This window comes from Leptinotarsa decemlineata, unplaced genomic scaffold (genome assembly GCF_025532065.1).
Source record: "Leptinotarsa decemlineata unplaced genomic scaffold, Ldec_3_MD MMD2_tig00026294_RagTag_RagTag, whole genome shotgun sequence".
Classification (NCBI taxonomy): Eukaryota; Metazoa; Arthropoda; class Insecta; order Coleoptera; family Chrysomelidae; genus Leptinotarsa; species Leptinotarsa decemlineata.
The window spans coordinates 11,664,735-11,683,403 of NW_027412674.1; the positions used below are offsets into that span (position 1 = coordinate 11,664,735).

The 18,669-nt window shown below is 36.1% G+C and overlaps 1 protein-coding gene across 50 annotated transcripts in view; it reads right to left on the reverse strand.

Annotated features, from left to right (window-relative positions):
• Positions 1-18,669, reverse strand: part of Dscam1 (Down syndrome cell adhesion molecule 1) — a 204,929-nt gene that overhangs the window by 70,407 nt on the left and 115,853 nt on the right. For 16 of the 50 annotated variants that reach the window (XM_074180382.1, XM_074180379.1, XM_074180389.1 and 13 more), the window contains exons 5-8: positions 9,500-9,629; positions 6,332-6,594; positions 5,695-6,276; positions 5,479-5,640 (exon numbers count right to left, since the gene is read on the reverse strand). In XM_074180382.1, coding sequence (XP_074036483.1) covers positions 5,479-5,640; positions 5,695-6,276; positions 6,332-6,594; positions 9,500-9,629 — 1,137 coding nt within the window. Of the gene's footprint in view, positions 1-5,478; positions 5,641-5,694; positions 6,277-6,331; positions 6,595-9,040; positions 9,171-9,499; positions 9,630-10,397; positions 10,522-10,921; positions 11,046-11,112; positions 11,237-11,277; positions 11,402-11,581; positions 11,706-12,206; positions 12,331-12,362; positions 12,487-12,547; positions 12,675-12,724; positions 12,849-18,669 lie in introns of all 50 variants that reach the window. The other 34 variants (XM_074180407.1, XM_074180392.1, XM_074180414.1 and 31 more) reach the window with 10 other exon arrangements.

Consider the following 18,669-nt stretch of genomic DNA (forward strand, 5'->3'; position numbering starts at 1 on the left):
TTTAAGAACTCCCTAAAAAGCATTCAATAATTTTCCTTAAGTTGTGATATTTTCAAAATTGAAAAATTTCTATATGAGAATTTACTCTGGTCTTATTTTCAATAGGTTGATTCACACTGAAATGTAAAAAGGGTTTAGTGGAAGAACAATATAGTTGAAGTATGCCACTTCGCCTTTTTTTCTCAAATAAAAAATTGTAAATATTTTTGATAGTTTTTACTCTTGAAAAAGTGGAGACGATCATCATTATTATAATATCATATTTCAAAGACCTCTGGTTTGTGAAAATGTAATCAATTTTTTCATTATTGAATCTACAATAATGCCTAATTATCTCAGTTATTGAAAATACTCAACAGAATATTTAGATTTCCAGCTCTACATTTCCTCTAGTCCTTGCTAGATTCTAAACCCCTTAAGAACTGCTACCCTAGAACTAAGACTTCTTATATGAATCCGATTTCCAGATATGTCCTGACTGACCCAGCTGCTGAATGCATTTATATAGTGTGAAATTCATATATTTTGGCAATCAAGTATGACTTGACATTGGTATATAGTTCTTCGCATAATGAATATTTAGAAGATTAAATTGATTGATAGAAAATGTGAATATGTGATGGACTTGGCTGATTCTTTATGAAAACACTTGATAACATATTCAAGTAGTACTTTACTGTGAAATTTTTACCTCGTTGAGTGGACTGTATTTCCTGTGACATGAATTTAAGTGTTGACCTTTTGCGTGATTTTGGCAAATCGAGAGAGAGAGAGAGAGAGCAGATATTTTGAATTGAATCCAACTGTGCTTACTTTGAAAATTTCAGCGAATCGTTTTTTCTCCCACACTCCCGACCGTTCATTAACGCAAGATAACCCAAAACAATGAGAGGCTACAAAGACAACATTCATAAAACGATAAATATTCAAATCTATTCGGTCATTGAACAAAATGTTTTGAAGTTTTGGATCTATTGATTTCTAAACATCATGAAAGATCAACTTTTGAACCTTTGCCTTCCAAATATATCACGTTGTAATCATGATTCTTGTGACTCTGTCAAATAATGGGTTGCAGATGTTGAATTGGCATTCTTGTTCAAAAAACCATTTTTATTTATTTTATTATTTTAGAGAAAGTTTTCCTTGTTTGACCAATATAAAGTTCGGAACAAGAACCACAAGTCAACTTATATACTCCTGATCTATCGGAGCCATAAGTTTTGTTTTCATCAGTTTTAATAAATTAGCTATAATTATTATTAATTTGTTCTGGAAGCTACGACATTATCAAAGGGTATGAGGGGCACAGTATTCTCGCTGACCTCTCAGCATATACAATAAATTAAAGAAATGTGACAAATGAACAATGACCAAATAGACTTGAATAATTCTCCTCCATTAAATTCGTTTTGTAATAATGAAATTGGTAATTAGGGCAGATTTAATCACGGCAAAATGAATTGCAAGATTTTTTGAATTTGATTATATGCTAAATTTGATGAGTTTGTTCTCTGAAATGGTAAAAGTGAATAATTCAGGTATTAAAACCCATTACGATTCAAATTATCATAATATTTAAGGAGCACAATGTAGTAAACACACCTGAAAAATCTCTAGTATAGTAAAACAGGCGCTGCGGTTTTGTAAAGTGTCAAATGAATATCCCATATTAAATTCTAATTTAAAACGTCAAGGTAAGTCACAATCGAGGACAATCAATATTGCTGTACCACAAGGATCTATCTAAGTTCATTATGAAAGACGTGACACATTCCTGTTCTAACGCGAAAAAACATTTCATTTAATGCGAATTACTATAGATATAAGAAAAAAAGAGGCTTCAACATTATCACAAATATTCAAGAAGAAACTGTGAAAACTTATATCAACCCTTCTCAAGACTAACGATAAGGCAAAGCTGTCATATTTATCAAGATATTGTTATAATCGTTTTAAGAAACTGTTTGGTACAAGTCACAAATGCTCTTCAGAAATACTTGCAAGAAAACATATTTTATTTTACACGCTTTATATTAGCTTCACCTGTATGTATGTTTGTTTGTATCATCGATATTATTGATTGATCTATTCGCTGGCAGATGGCGCTGTATCAATCAATTAATCAAAATATACTTTATTGTCGACAAAATAGAATATACACCTACAGAAATAAAATTTAGCCAAAATACACACAATTATGTAAAATATAAATAAAATAGAATAAAAATAAAATTGTTTTATAAACAAGCAGTATATAAACATATACATTTATCAATTATACATTTCATTCGATAGAATAAGTGTCAATGAATAAATAAAATATCAATCATAAAATGTTATTTGAACATTTTGTCAATTTTATGTGTATTTTCTGAAGCTGTCAATACTATCATAGCTATTTCTAAAATGAGACGGTAAGTGATTATACATTTCAACACCGTTATAGAAAATGGAGTCCTTTGCTAGGGATGAAGAAGGCAATGGTAATTTAAAATCATTTTTAGATTTAAGGCGAGTGCTATGTCACGAAGAAATATATTCAAATTTTGACCTATGTTTGTGTATAAGACACGCAGTTTCCATTACAACTGTCAATATATTTTTTCTGCAAATAACTGCCTACATGAATTGCACGCTCCTTGTCTGAACACGTATCTAATGGCTTTCTTTTGCAGTTTAAGTACTAAATCTAGCAGACTAGAGTTACATACCCCCCAGAAAGGAATGGCATATCTCAGTTGAGATTCAATTAATGCATAATATGCGTTCATAGCCGTGGCAGTACCAAGTTCCCTGAGGAGATTTTATTATATATTTTATATTATATTATTATTCAAATCTTCAACAGTTTTACTATGCCATAAAATGGTGGTGTCGTCAGCAAATGAGGTAATTTTTCCAGAAGTATTTATACACAGTAAATCATTGATATATATATAAGAAAAAGAGTGGGTCCCAAAACCGATTCTTGTGGCACTCCATAATCTATATCAATATATTTTGAAGTTATATCACTTTTTACGACTTGACTGCGCCCAGTTAGGTAGGATTCGAACCAATCCAAAGTAACTCCCTCACAGCCGTAGCAATGTAGTTTCCGCAAAAGTATTTTGTGGTCTACACAGTCAAAAGCCTTTTTTAGGTCACAAAATGCTGCTGCAGCTACATCTCCGGCATTTATATCTGAATATACTTCATACAGGAAGGAAAAAATTGTATCTTGGGTGTTGTTTTTAGCCTGAAATCCGAATTGATTTTCTTTGATGATTTTATGAGCAATAAGCAATTCATTGAGCCTTTTTTTCACTAGTTTTTCAATTATTTTTGCTAGGGTCGGTATAAGTGATATTGTACGATAGTTAGAGGGATCATCTGAGTTTCCTCCTTTGAGCAAGGGAATTATCACAGACTTTTTCAAGAATGAAGGAAATTTACCGTTGCGAAACGAAAGATGAATTAATGCGACAAGAGTGTCAAGCGCTACTCTTGGAAGATTCTGAAATATATTCATGGAGCTGTCATCGTATCCAGACGATTTTTTATTCCTAATATCCCTAAACACTTCGATAATTTCATCAAAACTAGTATCGTATAATGTAAAAGTATCTCCTGCATGACAGCTATGAACATTGATAAGAGGGTCGTAAGGGACGATTATGTTATTATTAAGCTTGCGAGCAATTGATCAGTAGAACTCATTGATCTCGTCTGCACTGATTGAAATTTTAACACTGTTCTTTTTTTAGGATTCTCTCTTAGGTCATTTACTATGGACCACGTCTCCTTCATTTTATTATTCGCAGAGTTAATTATATTTTGGAAATAGCTAGATTTAACAAGCTTGAGAATAGTTCGGTAAATTCTACGGTAGTTATCAAAGTAGACATGGAAATCTGGATTTAAGCTGAACTTTCTTATATAACTAAGGGACCGTAGATTTCTTGAGGACGTCTTAATTCCAGGTGTTATCCAGGGTTTTTTACGCTTTATCTTAATTTTCTGTATAGGAAATGATACACTGAAAATTTCTGAAAGTTTGTTATAAAAAGCAACGAATGGTTCATTTAAAAGTAAAATTCGTTCCCAGTCAAATTCAAGACATTTCTCATAGAACCTATTATAGTTTGCACTGCTATAAAGCCATCCATATTTATATCTATTATTCTCTGTTACATCTAAAAGAATGGAACATTCTATAGTACGTAACCTTCTTGACATATCGACAGTATTGCTTGATCTATTCGCGGGCAGATGGCGCTGTACGTAACCTCCTTGATATAATTCTAAGTCTAAGACTAAAAAACATGCTTTTATAGCATACAAAACTGAAAAATGAAAAATAAATATAGTTTCAAAAACTAGAAAGCACGCTTTGAAAGAACATCAAACTAAAACGTTTAAAATAAGCTTAAAACAATAAAGAATGAAAAATACTAGTATTATTGTGAAAAATACTAGTATTATTGTGAAAAAAGCGTGGGCGCTTTGTGCCACATTTTTTGTATATCAAGCGCCCGTCGCTTTTTTCACAATAATACCAGCATTTTTCGTTCTTTATTGTTTTGAGCTTATTTAAAAAAAATATTTTTAACTTTTTAGTTTGATGTTCTTTCAAAGCGTGTTTTCTAGTTTTTGGAACTATATTTATTTTTCATTTTTTAGTTTTGTTACGTACAGCGCCATCTACCTGCGAATAGATTAAGTAATAATATCGATATATCAAGGAGGTTACGGTCAGCGCCTTCTGCCCGCGAATAGATCAAGCAATACTGTCGATATATCAAGAAGGTTACATACTATAGAATGCTCCATTCTTTTATTAGGTTTCTGTCGCAATGTTCCTTGATTGTAGGAATGTTTCCTTTTATTGGTGAACAGATTGTAGTTCTTTTAATACATACTTGTTTCATGTTTATATTTCTGCAGCTTTTAATCCTGTTTGACATACAATTGTTCTTTCACTTACGACCTGATAACGGTTCTTTTAATATATACTTAATTTCTCGGTATAGCTGTAGCTCGTAGGTTCTGTAATGACTAGTAATGTGTGCCCTTTATAAATTTGTATGGATTTCGGTGACGAAAAATTTGATTTGATTTCAATAGATTTTCATTAAATATCGGCCAGTTCCACCACATATTTCTAATAATTTTTATAAGACAGAAATTCATCATTATGTAACTGACATATTGATCTGATAATTACTCATAACTCAATTTACCTCAGTACTTTCTATTGGCTATAAAAAGATGCATTTTATGTGTTCAATTAGTTTTACTACCTAATGAAGATAAACACTTCAAAATCCAATTCAGGTATAAGGAATCAAGTGAAAGATTTACTTTTTTTATGATTGTGGCAGTAGACTCAGTCTGAATTTCGTCCAGGACTGTCCTCATTGTAATTCGCTCAGACAAAATTTATTGAAACTTCATAAGTTTTGAACAGCAAAATAAAAATAAACTTCTACTCACCCATTACTTGAACTTCGAGCGATCCTCTGGCACTGTAGCCTTGTGAATTTTTCGCCACACAGTCATAAGTAGCCTGATCAGATGTCCGTTCCACATTCTCTATGATCAAAGTCCCATTTGGAAAAACTTTCTGCTTCCTATTGATCGGCAATAATCGACCGTCTGTGAATCAATTCATTGAATCTACTATCCTTACTAAATAATACTGATAACTACCTCTCTCCCAGACAACTGCTTCCACGGGATGACCAGCAAAGGGGCAATGAACAATGAGCATTCCTCCTGCCACAATCGCCTGTTTCTCCATTGATCGCACAAAAGGCAAACCGTATACATTGATTCTTGCTGAATGGTCGGCCGAACCAACTTTGCTACTGGCAATACACTTATAGAGACCGCCATCATTTGTATGTATAGCAGTGATATTCAAATGGGACACCACATCACCGTTTACCGTAACATATTGACCAATCTGATAAACATCGTTGTTCGAGAGTCTCCTTCCGTATAATTCCCAGGTGATTTCAGGAGTGGGGTTTCCAGAAGCGATACACTTCATGAAGACTGAGTTTCCAGGTTGAACAGTTTCCTCGTTGAAAGCATGTCGGATTTGAGGAGGCTCGAATCTTCCACCCAGTTTCAGTTCCGCTGTCGCTTCCGCGCTTTCTTGATCATTCCTGATGAAACACTGGTACATTCCCTTGTCTTCTTTCCGAACTGCTTCGATACGTAAAATAGCGTCAGTGTGATCGATCGGATTTCCATCTTTGAGCCAGCTTATAGTTTTGATTGGGTTTCCTAAAAACGAAATAATATTAGAGTTTAATGAAACCGGTATTCATCGCGGACCGACCTTCGAATTTACAAGTGAAAACAGCTGGCCTGCCGAAGTCAATGGTCTGCACTGGTGGATCGATTTTTGCTTTGAGTGGTGCGGTGACTGTCAAAACCGTTTCTACACTTTCTCCTCCAACTGAATTATTGACAACACATAAGTACTTTCCAGAATCTTCCACTTTAGCTTCACGTATGATCAGTGTTCCAGCTACTTGCTTCACTCTATCGTTCAAAACCACAGCCTGTTTGCGGGTCGTTCCCTCAATGAATTTGTACCATCTGGAACAAAGAGAAAGTTTTTCAAATAACCGCGATTTACTATAGGATTTTTGCTTTTCATAAAATATTTACGTAGAATTTTACCTAAAAAAGGGTATAGGGAAAGATTGAGCAGGACAAAGAGCAACTGCAGAATCATTTGACTTGACAATTTTTATGTCAATTGTTTTTGTACTGACTCTGGGAATAACTGATCCTGTAGGTTCTGAAAATAGAAAAAAGTGTAACATACCTTGCTCTGGGCTACCCTTGCATCCAGCATAAACTGTTAACGACCCCTCATTGATAAAATTAAAGTTGTACCTTTCTTATTGAGCTGGAAATTGAATATCTGAACCTAGCACACTCATACTTACACAATGTATTGGTTTAGATTGGAATAACCTGCTAACTGGACTATAAGAAGATAAAAAGTGATTTACCTATATCTAGGAACAGGATACCCAGAAACATCACACGTTATAAAAACATTACTTAGCAAAGAAACCTCCTGAACTATGCTTCCATCAATTTTTCGACCTGAACTCTTTGGCGGCACGTTATTGGTGGGTTCTAAGGAAAAAATGTAGCCTTAACAACTAAAAAGTACCTGAATTTGGGAGCTGGGTATCCAGTTACTTCACAAGTCAAAATAATATCCTTCCGAATGGCACCCAGAAGAAAAATATTGCCGTATTTCTCGGAGGAAGATTTCGGGGCAACATTGCTTGTGGGTTCTACAAAATGTATGTTAAAAATATCAAGTCAAAATCAAATCCCTGTCCTGTGAGTCGGGGTACCCAGAAGTGTATTATTTGTAAGTGATCAAGGAAACTGGAACAGGAAGATTGGACTTACTTGAAAGTGGGCAGTGGAAATCCCACAACTGGACACAAAAGAACTGCATTGTTTCTTTGTGGAAAGGATAATATCTTTCCCAGTGTTCTTTCTCCTACGAGCTTGGGAGGTAAGTTGTTTGTTGGTTCTGCAAAAAGTCAGCCATTAGGATTCTGATTTGAGTCTTTATGAAGTATTTGTCAGAATAGCCACACTGTTATAGCAGCCTGGCTTATCAACAAAACAAACAAATGCACCGACTTCATGATAAAAAGAGTTTCATAATTCAAAGAGCATTTGTAATCATTAACTTCAAATAATAATATTAAATAATTAAAAATGACGATAATTAGTCACAGTGAATGCCCTATTCGAGTTTTTTTTTTTTAATAATTTTTACTAAATTATTGAAACTCCAAAATATTACAGAATCCTAAAGTGACAGATGCAGAACACTTACCAAACATAGACATTGAGAATGTTGCTAACACATGGGCTGAAAAATCCCGGGCCTGAGAAAGAAAACGCTTTTTTTCATTAGCTTCATTCATCAACGTAATCTCCATCAAGAGCGGCACCACTTTTGTGGTGCCACACCAAAAGTGAGGTGCCACTCATAGTCCAATGCTCATGCAATATGAAGCCAACACGATCTTCTGATATCTTTACAATGTCAGCTAACTTCACTTTTTGATAACTCAAAACAAATTTGTGGATTTGTTTATGCTTTCTGGTGGCAACTGCCTCATTTGGAAGTCCACTGCTTTATAGATCATAGATGTCTCTACGACCACGATTGAAGTCAGCAAAACAACATTCAATTGTTGCTTCTGATGGAGCGGAATCCTAATAACACTTTTCAAGCCATTGCTTAGCTTGAACGGTATTTTTCTCCTCAAGGAGCAGTGAAAAATTAAAACACGAAATTGTTTTTCATCCATTGTTTTGAAAATAACAAAACTAGTGCCACTCTTAGCAAAATAACTCACAAACTTATGAGAAGAATATCATGGAATTTCAACAGCTTCCTTTTGGAGGTTAGGACTAACTGAAAAGCGGTGAATTCAATGAAACTGGCGCCATCTATGTGTTAGGCCCGATACTTCAGCCCATGTAGTGTAAGAATTCACTGGCAAACTTACATATAAATGGGTACAGGGTAGCCAGTTACCTGGCACGTTAGCCAGGCAGTGTTATTCCTTAGTATTATGATGTCTTTCCAGCCCGTAAATTTCTCTCCGTCTTTTTTCGGAGGGACATTATTGGTAGGCTCTACAAGGACATTGCAAATGAATCAACTGTACACAAAATGCTACCCAAGTTCTCAAACGAATTCAGAAATCATTAATACTGAAAAACTTACAAATATCGAGGAACTGGGTATCCTGCCACTTGACAAGTCAACCAAGCAGTATTACTCTGGGGAATAAGAAGGATTTCCCAACCCTCAAATTTTTTGCCATCTTTTTTAGGAGGGACATTATTGGTGGGCTCTACAAATAAAAACAATATTTTTCTATGACACAGCCAGAAAATATCTATGGTTTCTTAATCAATAATCATGTATATAAATTTATCTAGCTTTGTGACCAAACAATGTCAAAGCCTAATGTAGAAAAATCTTACTTACAAATATCGAGGAGCAGGGTAACCAGTTACTTGACAAGTTAACCACGCAGTAGCATTTTGTGCAACAAGGAGTAGTTTCCAGCCTTCGAATTTCTCACCATCTTTTTTGGGTGCTACATTATTAGTGGGTTCTACAAGTGAAATGAAGAGACAAGCGAAAATTAACTTACAAATAACGTGGAACTGGGAACCCAGTAACTTGACAAGTCAACCAGGCTGTTGTATTGGTGGCAATGAAAATTTCCTCCCAACCCACAAAATTTGATCCTATTTTCTTGGGCGACACATTGTTAGTTGGCTCTGGAAATTGTACATAATGAAACGCTCACGAATATGACAATAGCACCAAACAAGGAAGGATTGTACTCCAACGCAATGTAGGAATGATTCGGAAAGACAATCGAGGGGGTTGATTAATAATAGCTTCCCAAACTGAACCTTTCAAACATTCAAAACTTACAAGAATCGAGGAACAGGAAATCCTGTCACTTGACATGTCAACAATGAATTAGAACCTTCATCAACAGTGACTACTCTCCACCCTCCAAACTCGGCACCTACTTTCTTTGGAGGAATGTTATTTGTGGGTTCTGAAAAAATATTGGATACGTGAGAAACCTACCTGAACATTAGCACAGGGTAGGGCACATAACAAATACATCCTCACCATTGTTTGCAATAATAAACGTGACTCGAACTTCATTATCAACAACTCTTGATGAGATGTTGTTTGTCAGTTTTGAAATTTGAAAGAAAAAATTGAATCCAATATAAATTACCTGAATATAGGAACAGGGAAGCCAACAACTTCACAAGTAAGAACAGCTGTTTTGTTCTGAAAGTAGTCATAAATTTTACCCCCGTCATACTTTTGTCCAGGCAGCTTTGGAGGAATTTTTCCGGTAGGTTCTAGAAAAACAATCGAAGGAAAGCATGTTTTTGAACGACTTGTTAAACCTCTGCTTACAACTGAATAATGTTATTTGAAAAACAACGCAAATTTACCTAAAAGATGGAGCAGGATATCCTTGTACATTACAAACCAGAAGGGCCAGAGAGTTTGAAGGAATTTCTTTCTTCAAACTACCAACGTCCAAATCTTTTACCTTCGGAGCAACACCTGCTATGGGCTCTAAAAATGTAAACTTAATTCACCTCCCTGAATAAAATGTTGAGGCATATTTCTTTTACCAACCTAAATACTGGGAGAGGTAGAGCTTGTGCGGGACAAAGTAGCGCCAAACTATTATTAGCACTCCTTTCGAAAATAAAACCCTTCGAATCAGAAGGAAATGCGGGAGGTTTAGATCCTAGGGGTTCTGAAAACAAATGGAAATAGGTAAATAACATTTTCCTACCTGAAAGACGGAGTGGGTAACCCTTGAGCTTGGCACAATAAACCAAAACTGTGTCCTTCTTGTCTTATGAATGTAGAGCTTTTTGAGTCTGATGAAAAAGTTGGTGCTTTGGAACCTATGGGTTCTGTATAGAAAAAAGTGAGCACAAAATAGACTAACTAACCTGAATGTCGGTGAAAAGATATCTTACTTGAAATATGGTGCCGGTAAAGCTTGGGCAGGACAAAGCAATGCCAAACTTTTTCCTACTGCTCTATCCAGCGAGAAAATTTTGGATTCCACTGAGAAAGCAGGAGCCTTCGATCCAACAGGTTCTAATGAGCAACTAATTCTATTAAAAAATGTACAACCAACCTGAACTTGGGTACAGGGTTTGCCTGAGCATCACAGGGTAATACCAAGTCTTCACCCAACTTTTCATATACCGCATCTAATTTAGACTTTGGTGGAAGCCTTGGGGGTGTGGAACCAATTGGTTCTGTTGGAGGAAATATACAAATACAAACAAATGAGCAACCTCTTACCGAAAATTTGGGGATGGGTACGCTTGAGCTAAGCACAATAAGCCAAATCCTTGTCCGATACTTCTTGTATACGATATACTGGTTGCATCATTGGAAAAAGATGGAGCTTTATACCCAATAGGTTCTAAACAAATCGAAATGAAGGAAATGATAGGCCATTGAATGTTCCAAATTAATAGTCCCATAATTACCTGAATTTTGGAATTGGCAGAGCTTGTGCCGGACACAGGAGCACAAACCCTTGCCCTCCTGGAGTCTCATAAGTAAAACTTTTGGATGTTGAAGAAAAAGTCGGGACTTTGAAACCCACAGGTTCTAACGAAAATAAACTATATTAATACTGAACACAATAATACCTGAACATAGGTGAGGGATAACCTTGTGCTGGACACAGCATTGACAACGTGTTGTTTTCTCCCTTCTCATAACCCAGCAATTTTATATCACTTGAAAATGATGGAGCCTTTGATCCAACTGGTTCTGTTTTGTGAAAACATACATTAAAATAACTAACCTGAATTTTGGAACTGGCAGCCCCTGAGCTTGACAAAGTAGGCCAAAGCTTTGACCGACAATTCTATTGAAAGCATTAATGAGATTATCATTGGAAAACACCGGTCCTTTGACTCCAACAGGTTCTGAAGAAAAATTTCAAATTACCTGAACATTGGTACAGGGTATCCTTGTGCAGGGCAAAACATAGGAATAGATGACCTCGCGTCTCTTTCAATATACTTCAGTTTCGAATCGGCTATTAGTTTTGGTGCTCTACTTTCAACAGGTTCTAGTAATACAAAAAAAATCACCTGAATGTGGGAACTGGGAAACCTTGAGCTTGACAGAATATGGGCACATCACTTTTCAACTTTCTTTCAGTGCGTTTGTATTTCGCATCATCTATCACATTAGGAGCTCGAGTACCAAGAGGTTCTGAAGAAAATAATTGAGAAATAGATTTACCTAAAAGATGGAGCAGGAAATCCCTGTGCTTGACATAACAGAGACAGCCCATGGCCAGAGCGCTTTTCTATAGTTATTCCCTTAAGATCATTTACAAGGCTTGGTTTTCTGGTACCAACAGGTTCTTCCCGAAAAAACTAAGTATAAGAACCAAATTTGTATCTACCTGAATGTCGGTGGAGGAAAACCTTGACCGTGACAAATAACTGCAATATCTGAGCGTTCTTCGACATCAAACCACATCATCTTAGCATTAGAGATCAATTTGGGAACCCTTGTGCCAACAGGTTCTAAAATATCATTCAAGACGTTTCAAGTAACTAACCTGAAATAGGGAACGGGAAACCCTTGTGCTGGACAAATCAACGCCAAGGTCGAATTTACTTTATACTCGATCACATCGTATTTGGATTTTGATGATACTTTCGGCATAGTACTACTTATTGGTTCTGTTGAAAAATTAATTAATCGGGTTCATTACCTTACGACAGGGACGGGGTAAGACTGAGCAGGACACATTATTGTAATACTGTCTAATGAAGATGTTTCAAAAGCATGGCTTTTGTCGACTGTGGGAAACTTTGGCTTTACAAATCCAACTGGCTCTGCAAGAAAGTTCTCATGAAGATAGATGTTGGAAAGGTTAAAAAAAGTTGACCAAAATACCTGTAACTTGGAACAGGAAATGCTTGCGCTGGACACAAGAGTGTCACACTGACACCATGCCGTGACTCTATTGTTTGAATTTTCGAAGTACCTGCAGATAATCTAGGAGCCACACTTCCGACAGGTTCTAATAATGGAACATGTATTTAAATCTATGTATTCGATGATTAGTCTTACCTGAACCTTGGGATAGGAAAACCTTGCATTGGGCAAAGCATAGTCAAAGAAACTTGCACTTTAGCTTGGACAACTCTGCTGTCATCACCGGATGTCAGTTTTGGAGTTACAGTACCAATGGGTTCTAAATGCAAGGCGGAAAAAAATAACATGAAAAAGGATAAGGTACCTCTCAGAAAGTTTTACCTATATAAAGGTGCTGGAAAAGCTTGAGCGGGACAAAGGAGGGCTATATTCTCTCTGGACTTGTAGTTGTCAACCGTCGGGAATTTGGGAATGTTCGGTCTAACACTACCCACGGGCTCTGGAAGAGATAAAATTTCTCACACTCAAGAATCCAGAGCGAATATGAATCCCGATTTCAAAAAGATGGGCCAACTAACTCCTGACATTCCAAGAGGAGCAACACATGTTTTATTGAATTACCTGAATTTTGGAACAGGATATGCTAATGCAGCACACAAAAGGGTGATACTACTATTCACCATACCCTTGAAAGATCGCGAGCTATCTAGCGTGGGAAATTTTGGAAGAACGCTGGCCACAGGTTCTTGAAGTAAAAATTATCGTCAGTAGAAATACCTTGAAATTTGTTGGTATAGGGACCATGCTTGAAATTAATCAAATACCTTGTCGAAAGTAGTGGAAACCCTTGAGCTGGACATAATAGGTTAAGACTGACATTTTGAAGATAAACATGCTCCTTTCTGGTTTCCAGGGGAAACCTTGGCAGTACTGATCCGATAGGTTCTAGAATAAGAAAAACCATAACACTCCTTACCATTATTCGTTAGATGAAGAAGAGGAATATTAATATCTAGATACTGCCAAACTTACCTCGACCACAAAAAAGGGGGCCAAGCCCAAAGCATAATGGGCCAGGGTACCCAAAAAGAATGAATGAATACTAACCTGCCAGAAGTTTCCCAAGTTTAATCTATCAGAAAAGGATGCGGTTGTTGGATAAAAGGACAGGTACTATTGTCAATTTTGAAACTTTGAAAAGTGCCCGTTTGAGAAGCAAGGGTACCCTATCCCAACATTCAGGTAAATTTTGGTTGAACTATGATGAAAGATGAGGTACATCTTTAATCATAATTCATATATAATACAAATGATATTGGCAAAAATTTTCAACTCCAAAGTACCGAAAATTATGAAGCCCCTGGTGAAGGATTAATCCAACAGAAACACTTTTCCCACAAATTACTATAGATCATCTCCCGAAGTTAGAGAAACGCGCGACAAGTATGGTTTAACGACAATCTGGAGTATGGAAGAAGTATTTCGTTGCATCCTCAGTTCAGTATTTGTATCTACAGGATTGTACCTTACAAAAATAAATATATCCGAAATAAAAAACATCTGAATTATGTTGCAGTAATATTTGAAGACGTACGACTATTCGAAGTTTTTTTAAATCAAAAATATCTTCTAACCAGGAATCAGCATTATTTGGAGTTGAAAACTTGGGCCACAAGATTTATTTGTTGAAAAATTTTTGGGAAGTATACTATTATTCATTAGCTTCATTAGCAAAGAGGTATGAAAGTTAATTTCCCAGAAACTTTTCACAATTGAATTATGGAATAATGGGAATAGTCATCAACCGCTACCTGTGCTTTTAGAGCAGTAATCACATTATGTATAAATTAATTGCTAGGCTGCTAGAGTATATCAACTGATGCACATCACAGAATACATTAGATAGGTCGTATAACAAAAGTTTCAGCTAAGTTAGTGTTGATTTCAAAAATATATTGCGTTGTAGAGGTAGTGGTTGGTGAAATTACCTAGAGTAGCTACTCGAATTATAACCTTATAGCATATTTTGATAAAATTAGGTTCAGAATTCTTCAATGTAAAATGGAATGGAATACATCAAGGACTGTTTTCATTATGATATATTGTATGAGTCTTCTGAACGTTACGCGAACAACACACTAATAATAATGAACACTCTTGACAGAAAAATTCAGTTATTGTTACATAATAAAATCACTCTGCAAGAATTTCGAAAAAAAGTTCAACTTTTGTATTTACTGCATATTACAATTAACTGTACAAATAAACACAATAAAATAAATTTCATTCAACACTAAATTTGTCAAATTCAGGTCATAATAATTTACTTTCTTCATACATTAGTATGAGATTGCACAGTTTATATATTTACTTCATTTTTCACTAAATTGTTTAAGATTTCAGTCCTAAAGCTCTTCTAACTCATTTATGTTTCTACTCCCAGATTCAAAATGAGCAAGTTCAAATTATTATGGATTTCCATTTCCAAAAAACAGTACATGTTTATATTGGAGTCTTCCAATAGAGATATCCGAACTTTGACAATTGATAATGGTCATCTTGTTGAAGCCTCATCTGTCAAATTGGTTGTAATTTAATCAGTCTGTTTTGCCAAATCACATGCATATTTGGAAATGGTGTATTTCTCTAATATCAAATAATGTTCTGGGTGTATACAGATTGCTGGTCCATTTCCTCGGATTTAGCTTATACAGTTTGTAAAATCCAAATGGAGTAAATTCACTATTTCAGTAACGCTACATATTTTAACAAAATTCCAAACACGTAAAATTTAAATTATAATTTGACATATTTTAACGGAAAATAGCTACCCCTACCTTCAACCCCCGCCGAAGGACAGGTACAACCCCCAATTTTTTAAATGGTAAGTAAAGGCTTCTGATATATCATTTGAAGATCTCTTCATCCTCTCTTCAAAAATGTTATCGCTCTCAAGTTCATTGCAACAATTAAGATAAAATAAATAAAAATCATGTGGTTACCGAAGTTCCATAAAATACACTCAAAGCTTATTGCAATATACTCAAAACTTATTTCATGTTGAGGAATTGATAATAAAAAAGTAAGCAAAAACCATAGCAATGTTTTTTTGGATAGTATTCATTAAAAAACTGTTTAACTGATTTCCACGGCAACGTTTAAAACGCCTTGTCAACTTGTTTTACATATAACAACATCAGCAGTATTTTAATTTAGGTTTAAAGTTCGTTAACTTCAAGTCTGACAAATGGTTATATTAAAGGAAATGCATAAAATGACAGTTTTATAAATGATTGGTTACGGAAATAAAACCCGAACACAACACGTAGTAGCTCGCCTATTTCATGGGAAATTTCTTAATTTACCGACCATATCTCAAGGAAAAATAAGCAAAATAGAGAAGCAATGTCGCGAGCTTGGTCATGTGCTGCAATGAGTGACGAATTCAAATTAGACGTGATGTTTCAGTTTGAGGAAAATCCACATACATCGAGTGGACAGGCTACATTCAATGTTAGCCATATATCGATAGTAAACATATTAAAAGAAAATTAAATGCATTCCTATAAAAAAGAAACCTACTCGGGAGCGCATGGAAGACGATTTGGATTGATCTAATTTTTGTGAGCAAATGATGGACATGTTGGTAGGTCTAAAGTAGGTGGGTCTATTCGACCCTCCACCGTAACCCATAAGGATTTATTATGGCTCACACTTATTCACACTCGGCCAAATAAACCCAGCTTCTAAACGAAGCCGATTATTTTGTATGGTTAGAGGTCTTTCAGATCAGATGGTGAGAGTACGGATCTGCCGAACTCAAAGAACCTGATTCGGTCCCCAGCGGGGCAGGCACAAAGTATATGCTCTGCAGTTTCATCATTTTCCAGACAGAGGCGACACACACTGTCTTCCGACAGTGTGTGTCGGATGACAGTGACCTGTAAGAAGGCCTGTTAGACATCGTAGTTCATCCCTACTGTAGCCAACAATTGTTTGGAATCAAGCTTCGAAGGTTGGCCTTGGAGTGAGCCAATCCTGGAAGATTCTGCCAGAAGTCCATAACTCTTCTTGCCATCCAGGTGTTCAGTGTTTCTTTGGCAAAGCCCAAAGCGATGCCAATGACAGGTTATGGTCCAATGAAGCCGCTTACAGCACCCTCCTTTGCAAGAGAGTCAGCAGCTTCATTGCCTTCCAGGCCAGTATGGCCAGGAATCCAGACTAGAGACAATCTGTTTAGTCTTTTTTGGTTTAGTCAATTTTGGCAGTTTGCTACCAATTAAGATGTTGCTCGGTAGGAGCCAAGAGCTTCCAAAGCCGCTTGACTGTCCGAGAATATTTTTATTAACTTGTGAGTGAGGTTGAATTTATCCAATCTCTCCGCACACAATTCAATAGCGTAGATTTCCGCTTGAAATACAGTCGCATAAGTTCCTAGGCAGGTAGATAACTCTGTCGTGGCTCTGCGACTGAAAACACGTGCACCAGAACCGGAAGGTGTTTTTTGATCCATCTGTGAACCAACAACTATCCGCTCTTAATATTTCCTTCTTCCGCAGAATCCAGTCCTCTCTGCTCGAAAATAGTACATTACAAGGCAGTTCGTAGTTGACAGTTGGAGGCATATAGTCAGAGGTCATTTGTGCAAAAGTCTGTGTACAGTCCATCTAGCCTCTCTTTCCAGAAAAATGTGGAGAAGAGGTAGATCTAGAAGGATCTCTATGGCCGCTGACGGTGTGGTACTGATGGTACCACTGATAGCTAGACAAGCTTGTCTCTGTAAGCCAGAGAGCTTCGCTTGGGTCGTTTTCTGTAAAGCCTTCGGCCACCAAGCAATTGCACCATAAGTGATCATTGGTCTGACAATCATCACATAAATCCAATGGATTTGGTTGGGACCTAAACTCCAAGTTTTACCACAAATCCTTCGACATGTCCATGGCTTTGTGTAAAACTTTTTCCAAGTGAGCGTTCCAGGTGAGTCTTTTATCAAGGACAATGCGAAGATATTTCACCTCCGTTCCAAATGGAATGATGGACATGTTGGATAGTATTATCCAATTAGAAGACGTTGTTTTCTGATGACTGTACTTTGTCTCTTAACGGTCATGCTTACGGTCAACGGAAAATCTTCACTGGATGAGAGAAGAGCACACGCAGTGCCCTCAAAAGGATAATGTTTGGTCAAGGATTGTAGGAAACCATATCATTGAGGGAAACTTGAATGGCGATAATTATTTGACACTACTTCAAAATAATGTCATTCCAAGTTTAGCTCAGTTCCAATGAATACGATATGGTTTCAGCAGGATGGAGCACCACCACATTACCAAATTAATTGATTGTCCGGCAATACCTCGAAACAACATTTCCAAATCGGTGGATAGGGAGTAGAGGATCGATTGAATGGCCAGCACGATCACCTGATCTTTCATCTTTAGATTTCTTTTTATGGGGATATTGAATGACTTGAAAGAACGAGTAACGCTTGCGATTAGGTCGGTCACACCTGATATGTTAAATAATGTTAGAAGACAGTTTTATTTGAGATTAAGATGTTGCCAAGACGTTCGCGGTGAACATTTTGAACATCTACTTCGTTAACATCAATAGTTCATTTTCATAGTCTACATTCCATTACGTTTTGCATTACATTTTAGTTTTTGAGTGTAATTTATCGAATTTCGGTAAGCACATAATTTTAATTTATTTTATCTTGATTGTTGCGATAAATTCGAAATCGATAACATTTTTGAATAGAGAATGAAGGGACCTTTGAAACGATGAACCACAAACCTATACTTCCCATTTAAAAAATTGGGAGTTGTGCCTGTCATTCGAAGGAAGTTGAAGGTAGGGGTGGCATTTTTACGTTGAAGAATGTCAAATTATAATTTACATTTGACGTGTTTTGATTTTTTTTTAATATGTACAGTAACCCATATAATGAATTTATGCAATTTTGCTTTTACACACTCTATACGAGTATACATACATTTTATAATTTTAATTTGTAACCGTTGTAAATGTTTCAAATGAGAGAAATCAGCTGTTGCCCAAATTGATGTCAGATGTTGAAGATTCAAATGAATTGAAAAATTAAAAATTGTTTTCAAAAATTCAAACGGAATAAAATTTCT